The sequence below is a fragment of the Salvelinus alpinus genome, chromosome 27, assembly GCF_045679555.1.
Source record: "Salvelinus alpinus chromosome 27, SLU_Salpinus.1, whole genome shotgun sequence".
Classification (NCBI taxonomy): domain Eukaryota; kingdom Metazoa; phylum Chordata; class Actinopteri; order Salmoniformes; family Salmonidae; genus Salvelinus; species Salvelinus alpinus.
Genome location: NC_092112.1, coordinates 27,508,298 through 27,534,843, shown reverse-complemented (window position 1 = coordinate 27,534,843; position 26,546 = coordinate 27,508,298). Strand labels below are relative to the sequence as shown.

Here is a 26,546-nt window from a genome sequence, read left to right as displayed (position 1 = left end):
TCCTGCTATGGTGGACTGGACGTTGTGTCTACAACACTCGGATCTCGTCCTGACAACTGTGGTGGTCTGGCAGTCATCATCCACCTCAGCGCCGTAGCCCTAGGTGCTATGGCGCTATGTGCACAAAAAATGCACACCAATAACATGGATCCTGGACACATAACCACATTCTTCATTTTACAGCGCCTCTTATCAGATGTGTGTAACCCCTCAGTAATCCTCTCTTTAAAATAGTTCCAGTGACGGTCAGACTTTGAGTTAACCTGCCTGCCGCCAGGTTATAAATACCTCTCTTATTAATGCCCTCCCCAGCAAACCGGGAACATTACCAGGACATTAGATAACATTCTCATTAAAGCGGCAATATTTGGGTGACCCGACATAATTCACGTGGAAATGTGCGTTATAGATCTGTCATTCTCATTGAAAGCAAGTCAAAGAAGTGGTAGATCAGTTATATGTGCGCTATTTCTATGCTTTCCGTTCTTAAGTTTTGTTTTTGCATCTTTTACTTTGGTTTCGTACACCAGCTTCAAACAGCTGAAAATAAAATATTTGGAAAATATATTTCAAAGCGGGTAAGATGGTACAACGATTGTCTACACTATACTTGCTTTTTTGTCACAAACTGAAATTAGGCTAATTATTTAAAAAATTATGTATACAAATTATAAAAAAATACAATCATTTATTATTAAATCATTCAATCACTACATAGTGCACCTTTAATTTCTAGTTAGGATTCTATCTAGCATTAGTATGACAACATCCCCAAAACATTCAAAGAATGTTTTTGATAACAAAATGATCTCCTAAAACTCACTAAAATGTTGTGCACAACCACCACAGAACATTCCCCGAATGTTCTTATTAGGTTTCCTGGTAGTGTAATAACACAATGTCCCAGTAATGTTTTTAGAACATAGTGCCGCAAACAAAATGTGGGGAACATATCTCTTGTGATGTCCCCATTCTGTTCCCACAAACTAATGAAACATTCTGGGAACCTTTAAAGTACAGACAAAATGTCTTCTGGGACATTCTTGCAAGATCAGGTGAAAGATTTAAACAAACATTGTATAATCATAAGCATAACTGGACAGTGTTTGTGTTATTAGAACATTTAGGTTAACCTAATGAATGTTGTGGGAACATTCACAGAACCAATTTTGGTTTGCTGGGAATCAGCTGTAGAGCTCTTGTCTCTGTCTCTCTATCCCCCCCATGAGGCTTTTCTGTAGTGACAACAAACAAGAGGTGGGGAGTTTCCACAACACTGAACAGCTGTGTGAAGAAGCCAGGCTAGGCCAGGGTAAGTCAGGCTAGGATAAGACAGGCCAGGCCGGGGTAAGACAGGCCAGTGGGGCCCACAGGGACTGGCCTGAACTCTGGGTCCCACTGCTGGCTTTGGCCCTCTCATCACAACACAGACACACAGCCGGCCTGGGACAAGGCTAAAAACATACGTCAATGCTCGTTAGCTCTGACAATATCGGCAAGCATTAGTGTTTACGTCTTTTGCTGCAAAGGAAACAGAGGAAAGCCCCAACTCCCTTTTGTTTTAGGCTGGTCTAAATCGAGCGTAAATACCAAGCATGGCAAGCTGAGGAGATGTCCCTGTGTGGACGAAACTATGTGTGTCTCTGGGAGCAGGAACAACCCTCAGGAGCGGAAGTCACTGTCCAAACAGACCAAGGTCTAAATTCGGACTGGTGGTTTCTGTCCTGTCCTGCCTCTCTCAGTGACATTGCTGTGAAAGAATGAGGGCACAAGGGAATGAACTGGGGATCCATCCAGCATAAGGAAATTCCCTATTCAGTAGATTCTCCATCACCCTTAGGATGTCACACTAGTCACTAAGGCACCAATACTGATAAAAGAGTCCACTATCTAACTCTTAACAGCCCTCTTTACTTCATTGACATGTCCCTCTTTGATAATCTCAGTTAACAGGAAGAAACCCACTGGAGTGTGGCTCTACTGCCGCTGAAACAACATTGATGGATGATGGTCGATTTTGTACATGGAACTAAAAACTAAATGGCATTGTATGCTGGATACCACTTTCTCTGGGAATCAATGAAAGAGATCAGCCTCTTCACTTGAGAGAGAAAGAGAGGGAGAGACACACAGAAAGTGAGAGAGTACGTTAAGAGAGACGGGATGAGTGGAGGGGTGAGCTTGTGTGTCACCATTCAGTCGGAGGCTCTTGGGTCGGGCCTGGGGGGGATTTACTTTAAGATTAGGGATGAATGCCTGGTCTAAGGCATAGCTGTCATTCCCTACCAGCTGATAGCACCCAACACAACACACCCACCGCCGTTTGGCTGAGTGTGTCACCGCGGGCCTGCTAACCTCACACCACACCCACGTTTTTATACTGCAATGGTTAATTTCATGCACCAAACGCAGAGACCTAAGCCTTACCCCAGCAGCCACCCAAGAGACCCAGTATCAGGTTACCTGTCATTGTCACTGGTCCTAGAGCAAGACCATACTGTATATATCTGTCTATCCGGCAACAGGCTTCCATCTAAAGACCATTGTTGTTCTCTTTCTCCATACAGTCGTTTCAACCAATTGCAGTACCAACAGTAACAGCTGCTACCAGCTCAAGTCATTACACTGGGCTGCTGCCTGCTGAAAGCTGGAAATGCCACACGTCAAGTTTCATTTAGGGAGCTGGGTTTATTTATCTGCACCATACAGGGAGATAGAAACACACACACGCACACACACAACGAGCCTAAAGAACCAGGAACCAAATCATCTTGTACAACATGTCCCACATACACTGAGTGTTAGGGCTGACCCCATTTAGTCGACTGGTCGATTGTTTGGTTGATAAGCTGTTGGTCGACCGAGATTTCTTTAGTCGAGCAGTCGCATTTATATATATATATTACTTAGGCCTATATATATATAACTTACTTAGGCCTATATTTCAATACTTCTATAGGCCACTGCATCAATCAATCATTCATTCGATCACAAAGCATACGAGACATTCATGCTTTGAAACGCAATCAAGCATTTTAGTTTTTAAATTAAATAACAAAGGGAGCTTTGAATAATTAGCCTAAGCAATAAATAAACCGCAATTCACGAATGCACGCAACTGTTTTCATTCTGCTGTAATAAAGGCTTTATCTATATTTTTTCCGTTAGTACAGGCTCTCTGGTAAACATATGTATTTAGTGTTGTAAGTCAACTTGTAAGTCGCTCTGGATAAGAGCGTCTGCTAAATGACTTAAATGTAAATGTAAATGTAGTGTTGTTTACACTGTCCCAAATGGTCAGAATAAATTATAATATTGTAATCTAACAGCAACTGTTTGGCACATAATACTCACAGAACACTTGCTCCTATACCCTCCTTTTTCTGGATCTCTAGTAGTTTCCACCACTAAGTCAAATATCTTCCACAGATCTGACTTCCCCTTTCCCTCCTGAGCAACCTGTAAATATTTGCCCGTTTCGAGTTGCTTTTTCATGTCCTTCGCATCCATTTTGCTGTCGACATTACTGTGTTCAGAGTTTGTTATAACCAATGTGTTGATGTGATTATGATTAGAGGTCGACCGATTAATCGGAATGGCCGATTAATTAGGGCCGATTTCAAGTTTTCATAACAATCGGAAATCTGTAATTTTGGATGCCGATTTATTTTTATTTTTTTACACCTTTATTTAACTAGGCAAGTCAGTTAAGAACACATTCTTATTTTCAATGACGGCCTAGGAACGGTGGGTTAACTGCCTTGTTCAGGGGCAGAACGACAGAATTTTACCTTGTCAGCTCAGGGATTCAATCTTGCAACCTTACGGTTAACTAGTCCAACGCTCTAACCACCTGCCTCACGAGGAGCCCGCCTGTTACGCGAATGCAGTAAGAAGCCAAGGTAAGTTGCTAGCTAGCATTAAACTTATCTTATAAAAAACAATTAATCAATCATAATCACTAGTTATAACTACACATGGTTGATGATATTACTAGTTTATCTAGCGTGTCCTGTGTTGCACATAATCGATGCAGTGCGCATTCGCGAAAAAGGACTGTCGTTGCTCCAACGTGTACCTAACCATAAACAGCAATGCCTTTCTTAAAATCAATACACAGAAGTATATATTTTTAAACCTGCATATTTAGCTAAAAGAAATCCAGGTTAGCAGGCAATATTAACCAGGTGAAATTGTGTCACTTCTCTTGCGTTCATTGCACGCAGAGTCAGAGTCATATGCAACAGTTTGGGCCGCCTGGCTCATTACAAACTAATTTGCCAGAATTTTACGTAATTATGACATAACATTGAAGGTTGTGCAATGTAACAGGAATATTTAGACTAATGGATGCCACCCGTTAGATAAAATACAGAATTGTTCCGTATTTCACTGAAAGAATAAATGTTTTGTTTTCGAGATGATAGTTTCCGGATTCGACCATATTAATGACCTAAGGCTCGTATTTCTGTGTGGTATTATGTTATAATTAAGTCTATGATTTGATAGAGCAGTCTGACTGAGCGATGGTAGGCACCAGCAGGCTCGTAAGCATTCATTCAAACAGCACTTTTGTGCGTTTTGCCAGCAGCTCTTCACAATGCTTCAAGCATTGCGCTGTTTATGACTTCAAGCCTATCAACTCCCGAGATTAGGCTGGTGTAACCGATGTGAAATGGCTAGCTAGTTAGCGGGGTGCGCGCTAATAGCGTTTCAAACGTCACTCGCTCTGAGACTTGGAGTAGGTGTTCCCCTTGCTCTGCATGGGTAACGCTGCTTCGAGGGTGGCTGTTGTCGATGTGTTCCTGGTTCGAGCCCAGGTAGCGGCGAGGAGAGGGATGGAAGCTATACTGTTACACTGGCAATACTAAAGTGCCTATAAGAACATCCAATAGTCAAAGGTATATGAAATACAAATCGTATAGAGAGAAATAGTCCTATAATTCCTATAATAACTACAACCTAAAACTTCTTACCTGGGAATATTGAAGACTCATGTTAAAAGGAACCACCAGCTTTCATATGTTCTCATGTTCTGAGCAAGGAACTTAAACGTTAGCTTTCTTACATGGCACATATTGCACTTTTACTTTCTTCTCAAACAGTTTTGCATTATTTAAACCAAATTGAACATGTTTCATTATTTATTTCAGGCTAAATAGATTTTATTGATGTATTATATTAAGTTAAAATAAGTGTTCACTCAGTATTGTTGTAATTGTCATTATTACAAATAAAATTGTAAAAAATCGGCCGATTAATCGGTATCGGCTTTTTTTTGGTCCTCCAATAATCGTATCGTTATCGGCGTTGAAAAATCATAATCGGTCGACCTCTAATTATGATAGACTATAGGTCAGGCTTATTGGCCACATGCATACGATGCTTACATGTTTCACGTAAAGAGAGCAAGGGTTGAGGAATAGGGAATATTTTTTGTAAACAAATGAGTGGTTTTGGTAACAGAACTTTTCAGTCAGAAACAAGTAAGAAACGAAATGGATGAAATGATGTTGCAGCTTCAGCACGGACAGCGCAATAAACACTTCCTGTGCTGTGGTGCCTTCTCACTGCAGTAGGGAGGAGAGCGAGACAACGTGCGCCAGTCACACAGGCACTCTGTCAGTCTTTGAACACAGTGTCACCATCGGGCTCTTACTTGAGTCATTTGTGTGTCTTAATGATTTAATCAAACAGTGTGGTTCAAGCATCAGACAAGCTCAGTGCATATGTAGTTGGTTTTATTCAAACACATAGATTAGTCGAAAGAACAGGACGTCTCTCGGTCAACCAAGATTTTTTGTGGTCGGGGACAGCCCTACTGAGTATACAACACATTAAGAACACCTGCTGTTTCCATGACATAGGCTGGCCAGGTGAATTCAGGAGAAAGCTATGATCCCTTATTGATGTCACTTGTTAAATCCACTTCAATCAGTGTAGATGAAGGGTAGGAGACAGCTTAAAGAAGGATTTTTAAGCCTCGAGACAACTGAAACATGGATTGGGTATGTGTGCCATTCAGAGGGTGAGTGGACAAGACACAAGACTTAAGTGCCGTTGAACAGGGTATGGTAGTAGGTGCCAGGCGCACCAGTTTGTGTCAAGAACTGCAACGCTGCTGGGTTTTCCATGCTCAACAGTTTCCCATGTGTATCTAGAATGGTCCACCACCCAAAACACATCCAGCCAAATTGACACAACTGTGGGAAGCATTGGAGTCAACATGGGCCAGCATCCCTGTGGAACGCTTTAGACACTGTGTAGAGTCCATGGCCCAATGAATTGAAGCTGTTCTGAAGGAAAAAGGGGGGTGTTCCTAATGTTTGCTACACTCAGTGTATGTCAGTATATTTATAGTTAAAGGCATTGTTACTGGGAGGTCTTTCACCATGTCAAATGACTATCTTCCTGGCAGAGCTTTTTACTTAAAGATCAGATCAGATTACAGCAGCATACTGTAATTATGTTAGGCCTACTGTTCAAAGATGCTGCTGGCTAGTTAGTGTGGCTTGAGTTACAAGTAACATGGCACAGCTATGACTCAGGTTACACTAAGAGAAGTGAACATGGTTAGCACCTACTGCTACTACATCTCACTAGCTAGAGTTACAAAATGAAAGAGTGCAGTTGTATCAGCTTCCTCATATTTCTACTTCCAACAGAAATAGCATGTTTCACCAAGTCTATCTTGGACCATACAGTCGAGGTCAGCATTTGGCTTTGGGGCAGGTTTAAGCTGCATCGATATGTTACCATTTAAAATGAACCTGGCACATTCGGCACGACACAACTTCCATGACTTCCTGTGGAGATGGCTTACTTTAAATGACACCTGAGAGCCAAGCAGGCTAATGATTGGCTTTCTATGGCTCTCTGCTGGAGGGGAGGTCTAGGAGAGCCCTGGAGACCTGGCAGGCAAACTCATTATACGTTCATATGGTGGGGCAGTATGGAGGAGAGAAAAGCCTGAACCTCTCTTTCCTCTCTCCTTCTTTCCTTTTTACTCTCTCTCCTGACTCCCTGTCCCCTGGCTACTGCCGTGGCAAGGCGAGGTGAGCTCCACGTTGTCAAATAGCACAGCTTAATCTGCTGCCAATTCCCAGAACGTTATTGCCCCCGCCGCCCCCCTCCCAGGGCTCTCCAGTCCAGACACCCTGGATTTCAGCACTCTCTTCCAGCCTTGCACACACACCTCCCCCTCTACTGACACGCCTCCCCCGAGCATTGAAACATTGGGACAGGGACTGCCCTGATCTGAGCAGAGAATGCATTAGGCTATACATTCAGAGCCAACTCCACCATATAATGTAGTTACAATGGTCAAGCATAACTGACCCACATGACCTTAATGGCTCAAAACGGTGCCTGTTGGACTGCATCATATGACTTTCAGACAAGTGACCACAAAACCCAGTAGATTGGGGTGTAATCGCTGTCCACATGCTCTGGTGAGGCTGGAAGGTTAGTCACATGGAGCTTAGGGACAGTGTGTCCTAATGGGTCTCTCTGTACTGCAAAACTCAACCCATTCATTGGAAACCACTTCACAGTGACAAATAGTCATAGAATACTGGTTAATAACCCTTTACACTCGTATCCATAAATACGGGTTGAAAATGGCAGATTTGGGCACTAATAAGCACCTAAATTGGAACGTAGTGGCTTGTCCAGTAACATATTATACATGACGTCAGAGCTCTGGCTCTGCGCTTCACAGCGCTGTATGGGTTTGGACTGACGGCCGTTGGGAACTTGAGCACCACACACAACAAGAAGTTGCCCTCATCCCTCCCGCTACTTGGGTAACTTTTGCAAATGTGAGTGAGGGAAATGCTGTAAATTAAGACAACTCAATGTATTTTGCAAGATGATAAATACCACTTTGATGTCGTACAAGCAAGCCAAACACCCGTTAGTCCAAATGTGCACTTCATATCACCAAATCATAAAAGTCATGGCATATACAGTGTCAATGTTTATGATCACTAGGTTTGATGTACAGTTACAAGATGACATGTCGTCATACTGGGTTGTTCTGAATTGAGTGAGCCTGTGTTTTTTTATTGTTAAGAAATTGACACACCTGACTCCTTTCTATACACACCAACATGATGACCTCTTTCTCTGAATTGCCTTGTGAAAGCCTACCACTGTAAGATTGTGTTTTATAACTTAGCTAGTCATGTTGGCAATATAACAAGCTTTCAAATCATGGCCACCTGACCCAGATTGTGATTTATAATGGACCGTTTTGGGATTGCGTAAACAATCATGTGATAGAGGAGGATGCAGGGTTGTGTTCCAAACAAAACAACTACAAGTGTGCTTGCTCTAGTTCCTCAACGGCACAGCTAGGAGAGCTCAATAAAGTATCTTACAGTTGAAGACTCTTTTTTGAGTAATAAAATGCATTGAAATTGCTTAGGAACTGTGCACAATGTGGAGAGGCCACATGGAGACACCAGTTAGTCCTCTCACTCAAACCCTTGTCATTTTTTGGTCTTATGTTGCACCTACCCCACATTTTCCAGGAGAGGTCTTATCATCTTACTGAATGTATCCAGAATATGTTCAGATTTTGTTATCAACAAATCAGCTGAAAATTACATGAATGTAAAATGCACCGTGTAATGTTTGGATTCAGTCTTGTGTCCTCACATTAGGTTTAATAATATTCCCATAATATCCAAACGGGTCCCTTTAAATTGCTACCATGCTTATTTTATTTAACTAGGCAAGTCAGTTAAAAACAAATTCTTATTTGCAATGATGGCCTACCCCGGCCAAACTCTAACCCGGACGATGCTGGGCCAATTGTGAGCAGCCCTATGGGACTCCCAATCACGGCCGGTTGTGATACAGCCTGGAATCAAACCAGGGTCTGTAGTGATGCCTCTAGCACTGTGATGCAGTGCCTTAGACCGCTGCGACACTCGGGAGCCCAAATGCACTTCATATTTCTTCTGTAATACAAATGCCAATTTAGCCCTATCAATATAGGCCAATTGTCTAAAAGGGTAAAGGGTTAAAGTGTGTGCAAATGCGTACGAACACGAACACCCACACAAATGTGCGCACACACACACACACAACACCCGCACGCACACACACAAACAGAGAGCCTGAAGGAACAATAAGGCACCGAGCTGGGAGGAGTCAGTGTGTTGACAGGTGAGGGATAGAGCGGTGTGGTCTGGGACATGGAGCCGAGAGATGTGGATGTTCTGCTCCTAAAGCATGGCCTTGGCCTTCACACGCAGCCAGAGGGCACCGCCATGCCAGCTGCAATACACTGTGACCTGCTTATTACCCGCCGCTCTCTGTGTTTACGCATACACACGGCTGTTACATGCACTAAACACAGGCTGCAAACCAACCCAAAGACCACCGAAGGTCACAGTTAACGAGACCCACACTCGTGCTTGGACTTTAATGAACTAGCTAAACAACAGGTTCTGATATACACCTATGTGTCTCTCTCTCTCTCTCTTAATCCCCCAAAAGATGAGAGGATTTGGGGGACAGGGATAGCAAGCTTTGGGACAAAGCCCTGCAGAGATAGGTATGAATGGTGTATGTGTGTGTGTGTGTGTGTTTTTGTTTCTCTGCTCCAGTGGGTGTGTGTGGGAAGTACAATCAGTAAGCCACAGCTTGGGTGACATGCTTCATTAAACCTCTAATGAAAGGCACCGACCGCTGGCATCCAGCATGTGAGGGCATACCTGTGCCACCGCAGGAGGGGGTGCCAAGAACAGTACCCCCCGATGCACAGGAAACAGGGACGAAGCATGTCACCCTAACGCCCTTCCTCATTGTCCAAAGCAACAGACATTTTGGAGCTTGCTTTGATTGAGTCAAGACCAGCTCAAAGCTCCTTTTAAGGAAGACAGAAGAGCCAAAAAGGCACGATATTGTTTATGCTTTGGGGCTGAAAAACGGTGCAGGAAAGTTCCCAGATCCGGAGTCCCTGGAGAGATTGATGACCACTGTGTTTTCTCTGATACAGGGGCATAGAGGACTGACTGCATGAAACAGCACTAGACAATCCTTCAAACACAAACAGGGTCTATGTGGGTTAGCAAGCATGCTCACACTGGAGCTGCAGCTATGAGACAAGCTATCCAAATCTGCTTGAATGGAAGCCAGAAACGCTGATGGAGAACAAACTGCATCTGGCAAAATGAATTCTCAATAAGAAACCAGTAAGCAATGCTGTTGATGACTCTTTTCTCAGGAGACTTTCCAAGAACGCTGATTCATTCTCATGAGAGAATAACATCAACAGCAACAGTCATTTCAGCATGTAATTAAGCAACAGAATATAGCCAGCCGTTGATGGACATTCTCCTGAGAAACCAACAACCACCACGACATTGTGCCTTTCAGTTGTGGCTGCTCATGACTTTCATGAGTGATAATCAGCCTACATTTGTCATTTCAGAACGACCCAGTGTAACCTAATTAGCAGACAAGACTGTGAAGAGACACAACTCCTCCGGGGTTTCAGATGGTTTAGGTCCTCCAGCAGCAGGCTTCTTCCTAGAGAGGGAGGAAGAGAACCAGTCCTGATAACATCAAACACAGTGGTACTATCCTATATATGCCAGGTGAGGGGGTTGGCCCATCCATGCCTCTTCCACAATAGAAGGATAAACAGACCCCATACCAGTGATGCCACTCCCCCCAGGCAGCTACATCCCTCTGTCCCTTCCCTCTCTCCCCCTCTCTATTCTCTACTCTCCGCCCATCTGATTTTCCTCCCATAAACTAGATGACATAGTGTAGAGAGCTGCCAGAGAACCTTCTCGCCTGTTGGACTCACAGCCTTTCTCCCAGCCTCCTCACCAGACTGTCTGTGACCTCCAGAGCAGAATCTACCCATCCATCTATCCATTAATCCATCCACCCCGCTGGAACAGGTAAGAACACAATCCTGATGACGATTTGTCTATGGGAATGTCAACTTTCTCTGTAGTAAGGAGAAGAGGGAAAAAGGTAATATAGTTCCAGCTAAACTTGGGCTAAAATGATATCATCTACATTAATTTGAAACTAATAACAATGCATTTTTGGAGGGCTCCAAAAAGTCTCTTAAACGTAATCACCAGGGCCAGCTCTAACAGGAGTTCAAACAGATAAAGAAACTCACAAAAATACATGAAAAGTTATACTTGTCTCGAGAGTAATGATGATTTTCTGATACGCAATAGTGTTATCAAGGCTAAATCCTGAGACAATGGGGAACTGCAGTCTGGGACAAAACAGTATCGAACATAACTGTCCTCCTGTCTAAACATACAAAGTAGTTCACAGCACGAGAGACACACATACGAATCAGAGGCCAGCCATGACCTATCCACAACACACACATTTGCATCTGGCAAAGGCCTGAAATTATTTATTGAAATGAGAGTGTAGTCTGTGGACAGGAAAAGGTTACCACCAACCAACAAACCATATACTGGAGGAAAGAACAGGAATGAAATGACCCATTCTGGCTTGCCTCAGTGCAGAGTTGGGCAGTATCCAGATTTTCATATCATCATACTGTCCTTCTCTCACACTGGGATTTACGGTATAACCGGCTTAGTACACAAGGGGGTGCCAAAAACACACACAAAAAGCACATTGTGCGTCTATTACCAGAATGCTAAAAAGTAGCACAAGTAATAGTGAATTTCCATGGAGGCTGATAGCTAAATAGGCCAATCTGGCTCACAAAGTTATACATATATAGGTAGGAGCTACCGAATGTCATTTTTGGTGAGTTTGGACATTTACATGTGAATGAGAGACATTGTGCAAATGAACAACGTTTTGATGCATGCTGGTCTGAAGGAACAACAGTACTGTGTACTAAGTCTGTCCCTGACCAAAACAATCTTGGTCAACCGAGTCATCTGTTCTTTTGATTAATCGATTGGTTGAAATTGTACGTGTATTTTTCCATATATAGACACATCCTATGTATTTTAATCAAATCAACCATATGCACTGAGCTTGTCTGACGCTTTAAGCTCACTGTTTGGTGAAATAATTAAGACACAAATGACTATAGGGGGTCAAACCGCAATTGATTTGATTGTGCTGCGCCGGGCTCAGACTTGCTGCGACTGTGTAAAAAAAAAAGACAGCGAGTGATGGTGTGACTAGCACCCATTGTCTCTCTCTCGTCCCTGCTGCAGCGACCACCACAGAACAGTGTTTATTACGCTGTCCGTGGTTCTGAAGCTACAACATAATTACAGCCATTACTGACTGAAAAGTTCTGTTACCGAAATCCCTCATTTGTTTAGGAAAAACGTTCCCTATTCCCTCAACCCTTGCTCTCTTTACCTGACACATGTATGCATCGCATGCACGTGACCAATAGGGCCTGACTTACAGCATATCATAATCACATCAAAAAATTGCTTATAACAAACAAAATGGATGCAGAGGACGTGACAAAGTTTACTGGTTGCTCAGGAGGTAAAGGGGAAGTCAGATGTGTGGAATAAATTTGACTAGTTGTGAAAAATACTGGAGATCAAGAATAAGAAGGTAAGGAGCAAGCGCTTCGTGCATATTATGTATGCCAAACAGATGCTGTTAGATTACAATATAATTTTTCTGACCGTTTGGAACAATTTAAACACAAAATAAATTATAAGCGTACCAGAGTCTGTTGTAACACTTTTTTGTAAAGCCTTTATTACAGCAAAGACTAAAAACAGTCGCATTCATTTGTGAATGCAATTTCCGAAATGGAACGGTTTATTTATTGTTTATGCTAATTATTCAAGGTTCGCTTTGTTATTTTATTTTGAAACTAAAATGCTTGATTGCATTTCAAATCATGAATGACTCGAATGCTGTGTGATGCCACGAACAAATTAATGATTGATTAATACAGTAGCCTATAGAAGTATTGAAATATAGGCCGTAGTAAGTTATGCTATTAAGACTAAACAGGATGCGCTCTTAGGCCTACAGCTCAATGGTGGTTATACAATGCTGCTATACTAAGCCTGATAATGATAATGACATTACTTATTATTATTATAATAATAATGGTAATAATAACAATAAGAAGGGTTATTATTATTATAAATATACATTTTCTGACAATTTGGAACAGTGTAAACAACACTAAATAATAATGCCAGAGGCTGTTCTAACAAAAAACAAAGTGTAAAGCTTTTATTACAGCATAACAAAGATTAAAAACAGACGAATTTGTGAAATTGTTTATCCGACTTGTTATGGTTGCGTGAGGCTTGGTGCTCACAGAATCAGTAGGCTATTTAACAAACATTCAAACAGGCAACAGAAGCAGGATCTCTTATTTTTGTAAATACACACTATATGGATGATTTATAAAGCCAGGCACATTTAACAGTTAGGTTATTGATTATAGAACTAATTTAGTTGGGGTTTCCTCTCTCCTCACTTTTCTTAGACAATAAGGCAAGGGCTGTTTTCTCGTCTCCTCATTCTGCTGCTGCCTCCACCGCATTGCTCTCAACACCAATATGCTGATTAACTTTGCTATTACGCACATAGCAACACATAGCAAAAACACAAGGAAATCAAGCTGTAATAGCAGCTGTACAGATAACTCATCCAAAGGGATTTGACTTCTCAAACACGGTAGAAAGCTAACACAATATGATGATCCAGCTGTGCATTGACCCCCTGCTCCCGCTTTCTCCTGTTGTGCTATTTACAAACAAACACGTGACTGACTCAACTGTTCTGGGGAACTACGGTAAACTTCATAATGTCAAATAATGTGACGGGTGAAATGAAGAAGGCAATCTGCTTTATCTCCTAACCTATCTCCTAACCCAAGCCTACCGATAATCACTTCTCATTTCATTGTAATCTAAATGTCAATATTACCTGGTGGAAGAGGCTGATATGAAGAGGATTTTTGTTTAAATAGAACAGACAGTTTTTAGTCGTACATTCATTGACCACTGTTCACACTGCTGTATGTACTGTGATTGGGTCTGTTTAACATTGGCGGTCACTGTTGCCTGTGGAGGGCACTAACTAATGCCCTCTCCTGGGCCACACAGTGATGTCATCGTGGGATGTTCAGTTTAACGGCCAAGCCTATTGGAAGCCTTCCTCTCCCTGCTTCCACATTACTTATTATCACAGCAACTGTGCCAAGAGAGCAGAACATTTTAAAAACACGAACATTATTGGCATGGGAATGCTTCTGCCAGGCTTCAGAAGGATTTCCTTCTTAGGTTTGATTCGATTTAATGTTCTTCTTTGTTTTTCACCCACTGGCTCCTTAGAACCATGCCAACATTTTTATGAAGAAGAATGGTGTGTTTGGGTTTTAAATCAAAACAACGTCCCTGTAGGGTTTCAATTATGGGTGTGCTGATCTTATCATACTCGTATTCGTAATTACTTTCACTTTCGAGAGGAGCAAACATTTCTCTCCCGACACTTCGCCTATGCCATTAGGATAATCTCCGTGCCTAACATTTGTACAATCAAAATAAACTATCTACATTTGTCATTGTATTATCTAATGATCTGACGCCCAGTAAACGTACCTGGGCTGTAATAAATAATAATAGCGAGCATGGGCTTGGATCACCACATAACGACGTCAGAAATGGAATAATTATACGAACAGACAAAGTTGGCCTACTGCCAAGTTGACAGACAAAACCAACCAAAGTCTAGCTTTGATGACTACGGATTCTGATTCATACATGATGCTTGGAGAAGTGGAGACTTGTGCTCTGAGATGAGTGACTGAGTGTTTTGTCTGGGGAAATGAGAGCTGAGGGAGAGAGGCTTGTAAACAAATTAAATGATTTAACCTTTATTTAACTAGGCAAGTCAGTTAAGAACAAATTCTTATTTACAATGACGGCCTACCCCGGCCAAACCCGAACGACACTGGGCCAATTGTGCGCCGCCCCATGGGACTCCCAATCACGGCCGATTGTGAGACAGCCTGGAAACGAACCAGGGTCTGTAGTGACGCCTCTAGCACTGAGATGCAGTGCCTTAGACCGCTGTGCCACTCGGGAGCCCAATCCAATCTAATCTAATTCAATCGTTGCAGCAGACTCAACCGATACACTGCACCGTTTCTTGACAGACAGAAGAACTAGCCAATAGTTGTTTAGAGCACACAGCGCTTCACACTACACTGTTTGAGTGAAAGAGAGATGCGTGCTGGCAGCTGTAAAATACTAGTTTACTTTGTCCATGTACTTGTGTGCTGGCACACCCCTAGTTTCAATAACAGCCTCTATTTGTTCAGCATTTCATCATGCTGGGTTCTGGGCCTCCCCTTCAGAAGGCCCTTGTAAGGGTGGGTGAACCCAGGGGGCAGTGAATGAGTAGATGGTGACATGTTTAGTGGTGCCAAGGGAGATATTATTAATGAACCCCCTTGTCTTGACATGAAGGGGGGCAACTCTCATGACCACTCCAGAGCTGGAAGCTCTCAGGCTGGGAGCGCCAGTGAAGTGGCCACTAGTGATCTCCTTAGAACAGCAGGAAATAGCCTATCATTCCTCTCAACCACAATGGAATGTAAACAACAACTCCAACAAATGAGAAATGTATGAAAATAATGTTCTATGCAGCATTCTACGAGCTGAAATTTCGTTGTCTGCTATGAGACAGACTGCTCTCTTAGTGTTGCTGGCTCTGTAGCAGAGATCTATAGGAGATCACAGAGCTAGTGATCACAGTGATTAGCCAGGTGCTATAGTGGATAGAGGAAAGGGCCTTAGTCATCACAGATTTATTATCAGGACTCTAGAGATTCCTCAGATTCAACATCCCGACACATTAAATCCACACTCTCCTGCTCCCTGCCCATGGCACCCCTCTCCCAGTTCCCCTCCCTCCTCACTGTTGGTGTCCACAGGGTCAGGTCAGAAGCATGTTTAAGAGGGGTTTAGGTTTGGCTAGTGTTGAAATGGACTCCACCCATGTGAGATAGCCAAAGGTCAGCCCTAAGAATACCCGCTGGCACATAGCTGGAGCCGGGCAGATAACTGCTGTCAGCAGGTCGTCAGCGGGCCCGGCCACCGCCTCGCCAAATAACTCCCTCCCTCCAGGGAACCAGCAGGGCCCAGGGGAAGAGCTGGGAGAGTGACTCACAGACTCACCTTCCCTGGGCATGCCCGTCACTGAGGAGACCCTGTGGGGAGAGAGGAGTCTGGAAGGAGAGATAATGCCTGTCTGGATGGAGTACAGAGGAGTGGGGCTGCTCTGACAATCACAATGCACTGCACATATTCTCGGCACAAAATGGCGGAGAGTTTTACCCACAGTAATCTCCTTAACAGCACCACTTCAGCCACTGAGAGGTTTGAATGGTCACATCACCAGTCAGAAGTGTGCGTTCCGATAAGGGGTGCGATCTCCAGCAGGTTTTATCCTTCCATATTATGCACTGCCTGAGATAACGCAGTGAAGCCAGATCAATAGGACACACCTTATACAACTCCTACTCTCTCCATTGTGTAGTTGTCAGAGACGCAGCAGAGAAGTGGGGACTTCATTTGTCTGTCTAAAGCGGGTGCAGTACATGAAACACATATTCCACATATAATTATCGAATAATCATCCACCTACAGCATCACCACCTTCAGGAACCCTGAAAGTATTCAAATATACCAAAATATACAAAGGCACATTTAAAAACAAGCCAAATACACCCTGAATACCAAACGGAAACATCCTGGGTTACAAACATCGCTTCAAACCTAGCTCCTGACTCGATAAGCAACGTATAAACCTCTTAAAGAGAAAACTACAAAACCGTTCTCCTTTTCAGAAAAAATAGCGGCGCATCCTTCATAATTTCTAATAAGATTGGCCATATCCAGCCAGACGGAAAATATCCTTTATAGAGAGGAATTAATTATGTGAGAAGACTGGAGGTTGGAGTCCATTTTATCATCAATCTATTATCCTCCCCTCTGTGTCGTCTGCCTTGAGAGGGCAGAACCGTCCAAACACGCCGGACTCAAGAGCAGAATCACTGGAGATAGATCTGTGATAGATTATAAAGCCTGGGGTTATGAGGCCCCCAAAGTGAGTGGTGTTTGATTATTATTCCTGTTGTTGGCCATGATGGGCTAGGGGGGAGAAAAATGTGTCCTTCAGGTCAACCCTTTAAGTAATGAACAGTATGTGACTGATCATTTCCTCCTGACTCCGTTCCACAATGTGTTTCTGTTTGTGTCTTCTGCATGCTCACTGACTCAACCTTCTCTGCTGCCCCCAATCCCCAGCTCAGCTCCACCAGACCCCTGGGCACCGGGACCACTCCTGTCACCTCCACCACCTCCCTCCATCACCCACCCCACCACTACACTATCATCTGCACCACCTCTCTGTCCATCTGTCCTGCACTAACCTCCAGCCACCACTAGAGTGCACTCTCGCCCCTTCACTCCCTCTCACTGCCCAGCACCGAGCCCCAGCATGGAGAAGGTGCAGCACACGATGCGCTCGGCCATCCGCAGGGCCTCTATGGTGGTGGATGTGCCCCCCCAGGCCAAGCAGAACTTGCAGGAGCTCTTTGTCAACTTCAGCCTCATCCTCATCTGCCTGCTGCTCATCTACATCATCGTGTTGTTGATGTGAGGGCCTCAGAGGGGCCCGGGAGGGGCCAGGCTACAGCCCAACAGGGCCATGACCTCTCAAGAGGGCCAAACAATGGAAGGGGAGGGGAGGAGGGGATTGGGTGGCAAACATGGAGATTATCCTAGTATTTTGTAAACTGGTTTTAAATTGAAAGGAATTTGTGTAGAATAAGATCAGATTCTGTTTTTGTAGAGTTTAATCAATTCTGCCTGATTTTAATGACACAACTAAAATCACTCATTATAACACTATAAAGGTGCAGTGTGTGAGCAGTAGAAGATTGTTGGTCTCAGATGCAGTTTATGTCAGTTGTGTGTCACACACGTCACCCTCCTGTAGGTCTGTCATCCGTGCTCCACATCATGTCACCAGCACAGTGTCTCTGCCACCCCTCACTAGAACGCAACGCCTACAGCCACCTGGCTACACTGGGCTAGTCACACACACACACACACACACACACACACACACACACACACACACACACACACACACACACACACACACACACACACACACACACACACACACACACACACACACACACACACACACACACACCACACAGAGACAGACAATATAAACTTACTGACACTATTAACCCAAGGAAATCAGACTTGTATGTGCGTGATGATCATGTGTATGTCTGTGTAAGTGTTCCAGTCTCTCACTGGGCCCGTTTTCCCTCCCAGACCTCTGTAGCTGAACCAACGACCACCACAGCGAGGGCTAAGCAGAGGGATGTAACGATCCATCAAACCATCTCCATCACTGGTCTTCCTGAGGACACCTCCAGAATTACCCTCTTAACTGAAGAGCTTTGCCCAGAATTGATCCCTCTGCGTGGGGCATTTGCAGCCTCAACCCAGCCTCTCCATGTCGAGTGAAACCATGGACCTGGTCAACAACCGCGGTCTCAACCTGATGCTCAACTTCCTCCTCATCGTCATCATGCTGCTCCTCATGCTTGTCCTGGTCAAACTCATGTAACCTCTGACCTCTGACATACAGTATGACCTTATGGCATAGGTTGAGCAATTCCAGTCCCCAAGGGCCACAGGGTCCGATGGGAGTCCCTCTAGCTCTGATTTGGTCATATAAATACACCATGGCTTCAACTAATTATTATTCAACAGTTCACATCAAAAATCACTGAATAAAGGCCTGTTGGAGGCTGTTGGAGTAGAACTAAACATTGTGAGCTTCTGGAGAGTAGAAAAGAGTTTGGGATTCCATGAGATCGTTACATGGGATGGCAAGATTCAAAATATGAATTAACAGGAGAATGAAACTCCACCCACCGATGGTAAAGAAATGAAATAAAGTTGACATGGCATGATCAATAGAACGCCCTCCTTTACGTTAAGTTTACCTCCCTCTAGTGGCAGAATCACCAAACTGCACCACATCTACTTCTGGCCAGGGCACTGAACACAGAGATAAATCCATGCTCTCTGATCCTTATTGTAGAGTTGTGGTTTATATGAGCCATAGAGAACAATCATTTCAACGCTTTAACGCTCACAGTCACCGACTATTCAAAGCTATTAGGACCAAAGCACATGTTACAACTGACAACTGAAATGTAACTGAAAATGATTAAAGCCATACACCGTCCTTTGCTGTGTGATATGAGTTCTTTATGTAACTGTTGAGTAACTGTTGAGTGAAGCCTATAGGTTCCTTCCCTTTGGAGACTCAGGTTGCTCTTAAACTAGTAGTTGATAAGTACAACAGATTCTTGACTCAATAAAAATGGGTACGTACAGGCGAAGCCTGTAAACTTTTCAGTGAGATATATAATGTTGTTGCTACAATATCCTAACATAACTGTGTGCTGTAGTGCAAATGTTTTCGTGTTCAGGAGTAGTAGTTGATTCGTTTGTTTTGGCAGAGTAATGAATAGCTACAGAGTAAATACAGCAAACACCTCCAGCTAAACACAGAGAAGCTCTCTGCAGTCTGAAGATGAAACATGCATGACTACTGCAGAACTGTTATAGTGTTGTCTATCTGCAGGCGCTGGCTCCACTTCACACTTTCTTATGTCGCACAGCATTTTGTAAAGAATGTTATAAAATAAAGATAAAATACACAAACTGTAAAGCATTTGTCTGTCTTCATTGAAAATTGTAACGACTTCATTAAAATTATGGAATGCAGGTGCAACTTTTATCTTTGGTCTATAGGAAAAACGTCAACGCCTCAGACGCCCACCAGAGGGCTTCATGCCCTCATATTTAGTCCTACATGAACGTGCACAATTTGGAGGGAAATACTGACCAGCTTTGAGTACAGACTCATCACATATTGTGTTGAAAATCTGGCAGGTTATCACCCACAACAACAACCTAAGAGCCTTCAGTTCACTTGACAGAGTCCCCTGACTAGCTGTCTAACAGATACTGTAGCCTACTTCCTTTCAGTTCTCTGCTGCCAATGACTGGAACGAACTGCAAAAATGTACTGAAGCTGGAGTCTTATATCTCCCTCTCTAACTTTAAGCACCAGCTGTCAGAGCAGCTTACCGATCACTGTACCTGTACACTGCCCATCTGTAAATAGCACACCCAACTACCTCATCCCCATATTATTACTTACCCTCTTGCTCTTTTGCACCCCAGTATCTCTATTTGCACATCATCATCTGCACATATATCACTCCAGTGTTAATGCTAAATTGTAATTATTTCACCTCTATGGCCTATTTATTGCTTACCTCCCTACTCTTCTACATTTGCACACACTGTACATAGATTTTTCTATTGTGTTATTGACTGTACGTTTGTTTGTGTAACTCTGTGTTGTTGTTTTTGTTGCACTGCTTTGCTTTATCTTGGCCAGGTCACAGTTGTAAATGAGAACTTGTTCTCAACTGGCCTACCTGGTTAAATAAAGGTGAAATAAAAAAATAAAAAATGTACTTCCTCATCCCCTCCTCTCACCTGGTTGAGCTCGGCCTCCTGACGCAACCTCTCTCTCTGCTGCTGCTCCTGTTGCCAGGCCGACAAGCCCCCACATAGCTCTGTCCCAGGTCCGGGAGGCCGGTACTCCATCTGCTCACTCAGCCACATCTGGGTCCTCACCGCCGGCTGGATGGGGGACCCTCCTACTGCCTGGTGGCCCAGTGGCAGGCCCCTCTGGCTGGGTACCGTCAGCCCGACGCCAGGGTGCTTGGTCTCCGGTAAGGCACTGTAGGTCAGGTCTAAGGTGTTGGGTTTGAGCGGGGATGAGCAGGCAGAGTGAGAGTCTGTCTTAGTACTTAGGGGGTATTTGTACCGGGCCTCAGCCCCTGGGGAGCGCAGGTGGAGCCCTTGGGATAGGTAGGGTTCTGTGGGGCGCAGAGGGTCCTGCCTGTAACCATAGAGCATGCCTCTGTCCAGGGAGCCGTGGGGGTCTGTGCGGTATGCTACCCGGCCCACAGGGCTGGACTTCTCCTGGACGCTGAGGCGGGTGAGGGAGGACCAGCGGCGGACGGGCCGGGGGTCCTTCATGTCCAGGGGACTGTCGAGGGGCGAGGGCAGCTGGCAGGAGGACCAGGGGCTGACCCCAGGGCAGAGTACCGTGCTGAGCTTGGTGCCGGAAGAGGGCGAGGGCATGACGTGGGCTGTGGGGATGGCACCCTGGGAGCGCAGTGGCTGGAAGGACAGGGTGGTGCTGGAGCTGGATTGGTCTGAAGGACAGGAGAGAGGGAACGAGAAAGACACTTAGAGAAGCAGAACAGTATGTGTGGACTATCTTACTTATTCAAACTACATACATTTCTACAACAAAATGACCACAACTTTATTGGAAGTGCAGACTTTGGGAACAAAGGAGGTTCTTCAGAGTGATTCTTCTGAACATTGTACTGCACAGCGTGTTCCAAGAACCATTTCATACATCTTACTGGGCATGATGTTTTCTGAAATGTGTCCTGGTTCATAGAAGGCTGCAGTAGGTCTAACTCATAGACTGTTCTCTCTGCTACTGCAGGGCAAGCGGTACAGCAAGTCTGGAACCAACAGGACCCTGAATAGCTTTTATCCCCAAGCCATAAGACTGATAAATAGTTAGTTAAACAGTTAACCAAGTAACCAATTAACCAATTTTACACTAACAATTTTCTTCACATACGCTGCTGCTACTATCTGTTATCTAACCCGTTGCCTAGTCACTTTATCCTATATGTACATATCTACCTCCATTACCTCGTACCCCTGCACATCGACTCTGTGCTGGTACCCGTGTATATAGCCAAGTTATTGTTACTCATTGTGTATTTATTCCTTGCGTTATTATTTCTACATTTCTCTTCGTTTCTCTCTGCCTTGTTGGGGAGGGCCCATAAATAAGCATTTCACTGTTATTCTACACCTGTAATTAATTGGAAGAACCCTATGGACTAGTACTACTGTAGACTACTGTAGACTAAAATACAGCCACTAGTTATCCATGAGTACGCCGGTAGGTGTGGACTCCAAGCCAATAATCCTTTCAGCCCATTACATCAGCACATCATGGAACCATGCAACAACCAGGGGCCCATATCCAACTTTCATCATGTACAGAAATAGACAAATATAAAGACATCTAAGCCTCCAGCAGGGCTTCCGTGCATCTTATTAAAACTAGAGGACTCTGCAATGCAGCAGAGCAGGAATGTACTGTTGCAGAAGTACCGTAAGTAGCCTGGCTTTGTTTGGGGGGAAAGGGAGAGGAGGGGAGAGTAAGCCACAGAGACAGGGAGAGTCTGGAAGCTGGGGCAGAGTGGGTGGACAGTAGCTTGGTCTCAGCTCCGGGCCAACTTCTTTGTCATTCCTTGTCATGCCTTTATATAGAGAAATACAGTTGTCATGGTAACATACACCACAGAGGACTGAGCAGTCGGTTAAACTAAAGCACATTGATCTGCCACCAGATGAGGAGGACAGAGGACCTGTCTGATGGTGACAGGTCAGGGCAGTCCTCCAGTACAGGCAGCAAAGTACTGCTCCTGGCCAACACAGAACCTGTGTAATGTCCCGTCACATCAATCTCAATGATTGATGACCAGAAAAACAGAGTCCAAAGAACCTCTGCCAAAAAAAAAGAGCATTGCAGAGAAGGATTCTGACTGTCCTGTACCCTGACAGTGACAGAGATGCTATGGAGGAGGAGCCAGCCAGGCAGGGCAGTGACAGAGATGCTATGGAGGAGGAGCCAGCCAGGCAGGGCAGTGACATAGATGCTATGGAGGAGGAGCCAGCCAGGCAGGGCAGTGACAGAGATGCTATGGAGGAGGAGCCAGCCAGGCAGGGCAGTGACAGAGATGCTATGGAGGAGGAGCCAGCCAGGCAGGGCAGTGACAGAGATGCTATGGAGGAGGAGCCAGCCAGGCAGGGCAGTGACAGAGATGCTATGGAGGAGGAGCCAGCCAGGCAGGGCAGTGACAGAGATGCTATGGAGGAGGAGCCAGCCAGGCAGGGCAGTGACAGAGATGCTATGGAGGAGGAGCCAGCCAGGCAGGGCAGTGACAGAGATGCTATGGAGGAGGAGCCAGCCAGGCAGGGCAGTGACAGAGATGCTATGGAGGAGGAGCCAGCCAGGCAGGGCAGTGACAGAGATGCTATGGAGGAGGAGCCAGCCAGGCAGGGCAGTGACAGAGATGCTATGGAGGAGGAGCCAGCCAGACAGGGCAGTGACAGAGATGCTATGGAGGAGGAGCCAGCCAGGCAGGGCAGTGACAGAGATGCTATGGAGGAGGAGCCAGCCAGGCAGGGCAGTGACAGAGCAGTCCTTCTGTCAGCCCTCCTCATGTCAAATTATTCATTAGTGCCATTCACATCACATCCCCCAAATGCACATGCCTAACGACCGCAATGTTGTCAAATATGTGAAAATGGCACTGGGAGACGCATTAAATGATCCATTATGATTTTATCCTTTGTCGAGTTATAAGGTCAATCAACTTAAAAGATTCAGCAATATTTTGAAAGCAACGTTAGTTCAGAATGGAGGTCAATTGCACTGGTTTACAAGTTGTACTGAAGTAGCCTACTTTGACTGATTTGTACTGAGACAAAGACCCTGTTGTCATGCCACCCAGATTCCATTGGTGGGTTTTCAGTTCTTATGGGTTCAGTTTCCGCTCACCTTGAGCCCCGGGAAACCCTTAGGTCAGGGCGCTAATAGAGACACTGGCACGCGGCTAGTTGAGGTTCTGACAAAGTGCTCCTTTGTTAGTGTGTGTAGAGCAAATACCAGAGCAGCTAGAGGGCTGGAGAGGCTGGGGGTTGAGGAGTGGTGTAGCCAGAGCAGCTGGAGGGCTGGGGGTTGAGGAGTGGTGTAGCCAGAGCAGCTGGAGGGCTGGGGGTTGAGGAGTGATGTAGTCAGAGCAGCTGGAGGGGCTGGGGGTTGAGGAGTGGTGTAGCCAGAGCAGCTGGAGGGCTGGAGAGGCTGGGGGTTGAGGAGTGGTGTAGCCAGAGCAGCTGGAGGGGCTGGGGGTTGAGGAGTGGTGTAGCCAGAGCAGCTGGAGGGCTGGTGGTTGAGGAGTGGTGTAGCCAGAACAGCTGGAGAGGCTGGGGGTTGAGGAGTGGTGTAGCCAGAGCAGCTGGAGGGCTGGTGGTTGAGGAGTGGTGTAGCCAGAGCAGCTGGAGGGGCTGGGGGTTGAGGAGTGGTGTAGCCAGAACAGCTGGAGAGGCTGGGGGTTGAGGAGTGGTGTAGCCAGAGCAGCTGGAGAGGCTGGGGGTTGAGGAGTGGTGTAGCCAGAGCAGCTGGAGGGCTGGTGGTTGAGGAGTGGTGTAGCCAGAGAAGCTGGAGAGGCTGGGGGTTGAGGAGTGGTGTAGCCAGAGCAGCTGGAGGACTGGGGGTTGAGGAAGGATGTAGTCAGAGCAGCTGGAGGGGCTGGGGGTTGAGGAGTGGTGTAGCCAGAGCAGCTGGAGGGGCTGGGGGTTGAGGAGTGGTGTAGCCAGAACAGCTGGAGAGGCTGGGGGTTGAGGAGTGGTGTAGCCAGAGCAGCTGGAGGGCTGGGGGTTGAGGAGTGGTGTAGCCAGAGCAGCTGGAGAGGCTGGGGGTTGAGGAGTGATGTAGTAAGAACAGCTGGAGGGCTGGGGGTTGAGGAGTGGTGTAGCCAGAGCAGCTGGAGGGCTGGTGGTTGAGGAGTGGTGTAGCCAGAGCAGCTGGAGGGCTGGTGGTTGAGGAGTGGTGTAGCCAGAGCAGCTGGAGGGCTGGTGGTTGAGGAGTGGTGTAGCCAGAGCAGCTGGAGGGCTGGTGGTTGAGGAGTGGTGTAGCCAGAGCAGCTGGAGGGCTGGTGGTTGAGGAGTGATGTAGCCAGAGCAGCTGGAGGGCTGGGGGTTGAGGAGTGGTGTAGCCAGAGCAGCTGGAGGGCTGGGGGTTGAGGAGTGATGTAGCCAGAGCAGCTGGCGGGCTGGTGGTTGAGGAGTGGTGTAGCCAGAGCAGCTGGAGGGCTGGGGGTTGAGGAGTGGTGTAGCCAGAGCAGCTGGAGAGGCTGGGGGTTGAGGAGTGGTGTAGCCAGAGCAGCTGGAGGGCTGGTGGTTGAGGAGTGGTGTAGCCAGAGCAGCTGGAGGGCTGGGGGTTGAGGAGTGGTGTAGCCAGAGCAAGTCATTCTGGTTGAGACAGCACATTCCACACAGGACCGGCTGCCACTCAAATCCCTTTCTCCAAGTCTCACACAACACTTCCTCCCCTAGCCGGCTGTGTGCAATAACCTGGTCTGGATGCGGTTATTCTAAACCAGACCTCCAGACCACTAACACAGCCCTCTACAGGCAGTCTGGAAGGCGTGATGGCTCAAAGTGAAGAAGACACGAGTCTAACAACCTGGAAAAGGCATTCAGTATGTTAACACTGACTACCATCTCTGACAGCCTGATGATGCTGCCATGTACAGTAGTTGATAGTAACTGATATGATAGTGGGCCACCAGGGAGCAACCACAAAGAGAAAACACCACGTAGTGGTGACCAGACTGGTGGCCGGGAGGATATGTTCAGGACAAAGGCAAGAAAAATAAAGGAGAAGATTTGGCTTTTGCAAGTTTGGGAGTGGCATTATATTTTTAAACGATGCCAATAAGCTTGTTATTGGAGCAAAAGCACCCCAAAAATATTTCTGAAAGACTACACAGAGTTCTGAGGCCCAGCAGGCTTGAATACTTGATGAAATACCTGGGCCTTATTAAGAGTGATTTCAGATGTTATTTACTGTATGAAATCAAAGAGGGGCAAGGGCCCCACGCACACACACACACGCACGCACGCACGCACCCACACACGCACACATTCTAACAACTGTTATTCATGACACAATAAAAGAAGGGAGGTTGGAAGGGCAAGGTCTGTGTTTTCCACCCTTATATAGGTAGGGAGGTAGTAACTGAAAGGCCTCATGTTTTCACAGGAGTCTAGTTAAACTCCAGACTGGGGTTTAATGCACCCAGAACACACTCATCTGGTTCTGATTTGCATTACGGCAGAAAAGGAAAAACAGGCTAAGAGAGAGAGATAGGAGAGAAAGACAGAGGGAGTGAAAGACAGAGAGAGGGAGAGAAAGACAGAGACAGAAAGAGAAAGACAGAGAGAGAGAGAGAGGGAGAGAAAGACAGAGACAGAGAGGGAGAGAAAGACAGAGAGATAGAGGGAGAGAAAGACAGAGATATTGGAGAGAAAGACAGAGAGAGAGAGAGGGAAAGAAAGACAGAGAGGGAGAGAGAGAGGGAGAGAAAGAGAGAGAGAGAGGGAGAGAAAGACAGAGACAGAGAGAGGGAGAGAAAGACAGAGAGATTGGAGAGAAAGACAGAGAGAGGGAGAGAAAGACAGAGACAGAAATAGGGAGGGAAAGACAGAGATTGGAGAGAAAGACAGAGAGAGAGACAGAGAGAGGGAGAGAAAGACAGAGATTGGAGAGAAAGACAGAGACAGAAAGAGGGAGAGAAAGAC

The 26,546-nt window shown here is 45.6% G+C and overlaps 2 protein-coding genes across 3 annotated transcripts in view; one reads left to right on the top strand and one right to left on the bottom strand.

Moving 5' to 3' along the window:
• The window catches only part of LOC139556274 (centrosomal protein of 85 kDa-like), an 82,627-nt gene that overhangs the window by 18,650 nt on the left and 37,431 nt on the right, over window positions 1-26,546 (bottom strand). For both annotated transcript variants that reach the window (XM_071370009.1, XM_071370006.1), the window contains exon 3: window positions 20,574-21,301. In XM_071370009.1, coding sequence (XP_071226110.1) covers window positions 20,574-21,301 — 728 coding nt within the window. The remainder of the gene's footprint in view (window positions 1-20,573; window positions 21,302-26,546) is intronic.
• Window positions 10,703-19,734, top strand: LOC139556275 (phospholamban-like). The gene is made up of 3 exons (XM_071370010.1): window positions 10,703-10,922; window positions 17,274-17,624; window positions 18,321-19,734. The coding sequence occupies exons 2-3, from the start codon at window positions 17,467-17,469 to the stop codon at window positions 18,328-18,330; spliced, it is 168 nt and encodes a 55-aa protein (XP_071226111.1). The 5' UTR covers window positions 10,703-10,922; window positions 17,274-17,466; the 3' UTR covers window positions 18,331-19,734.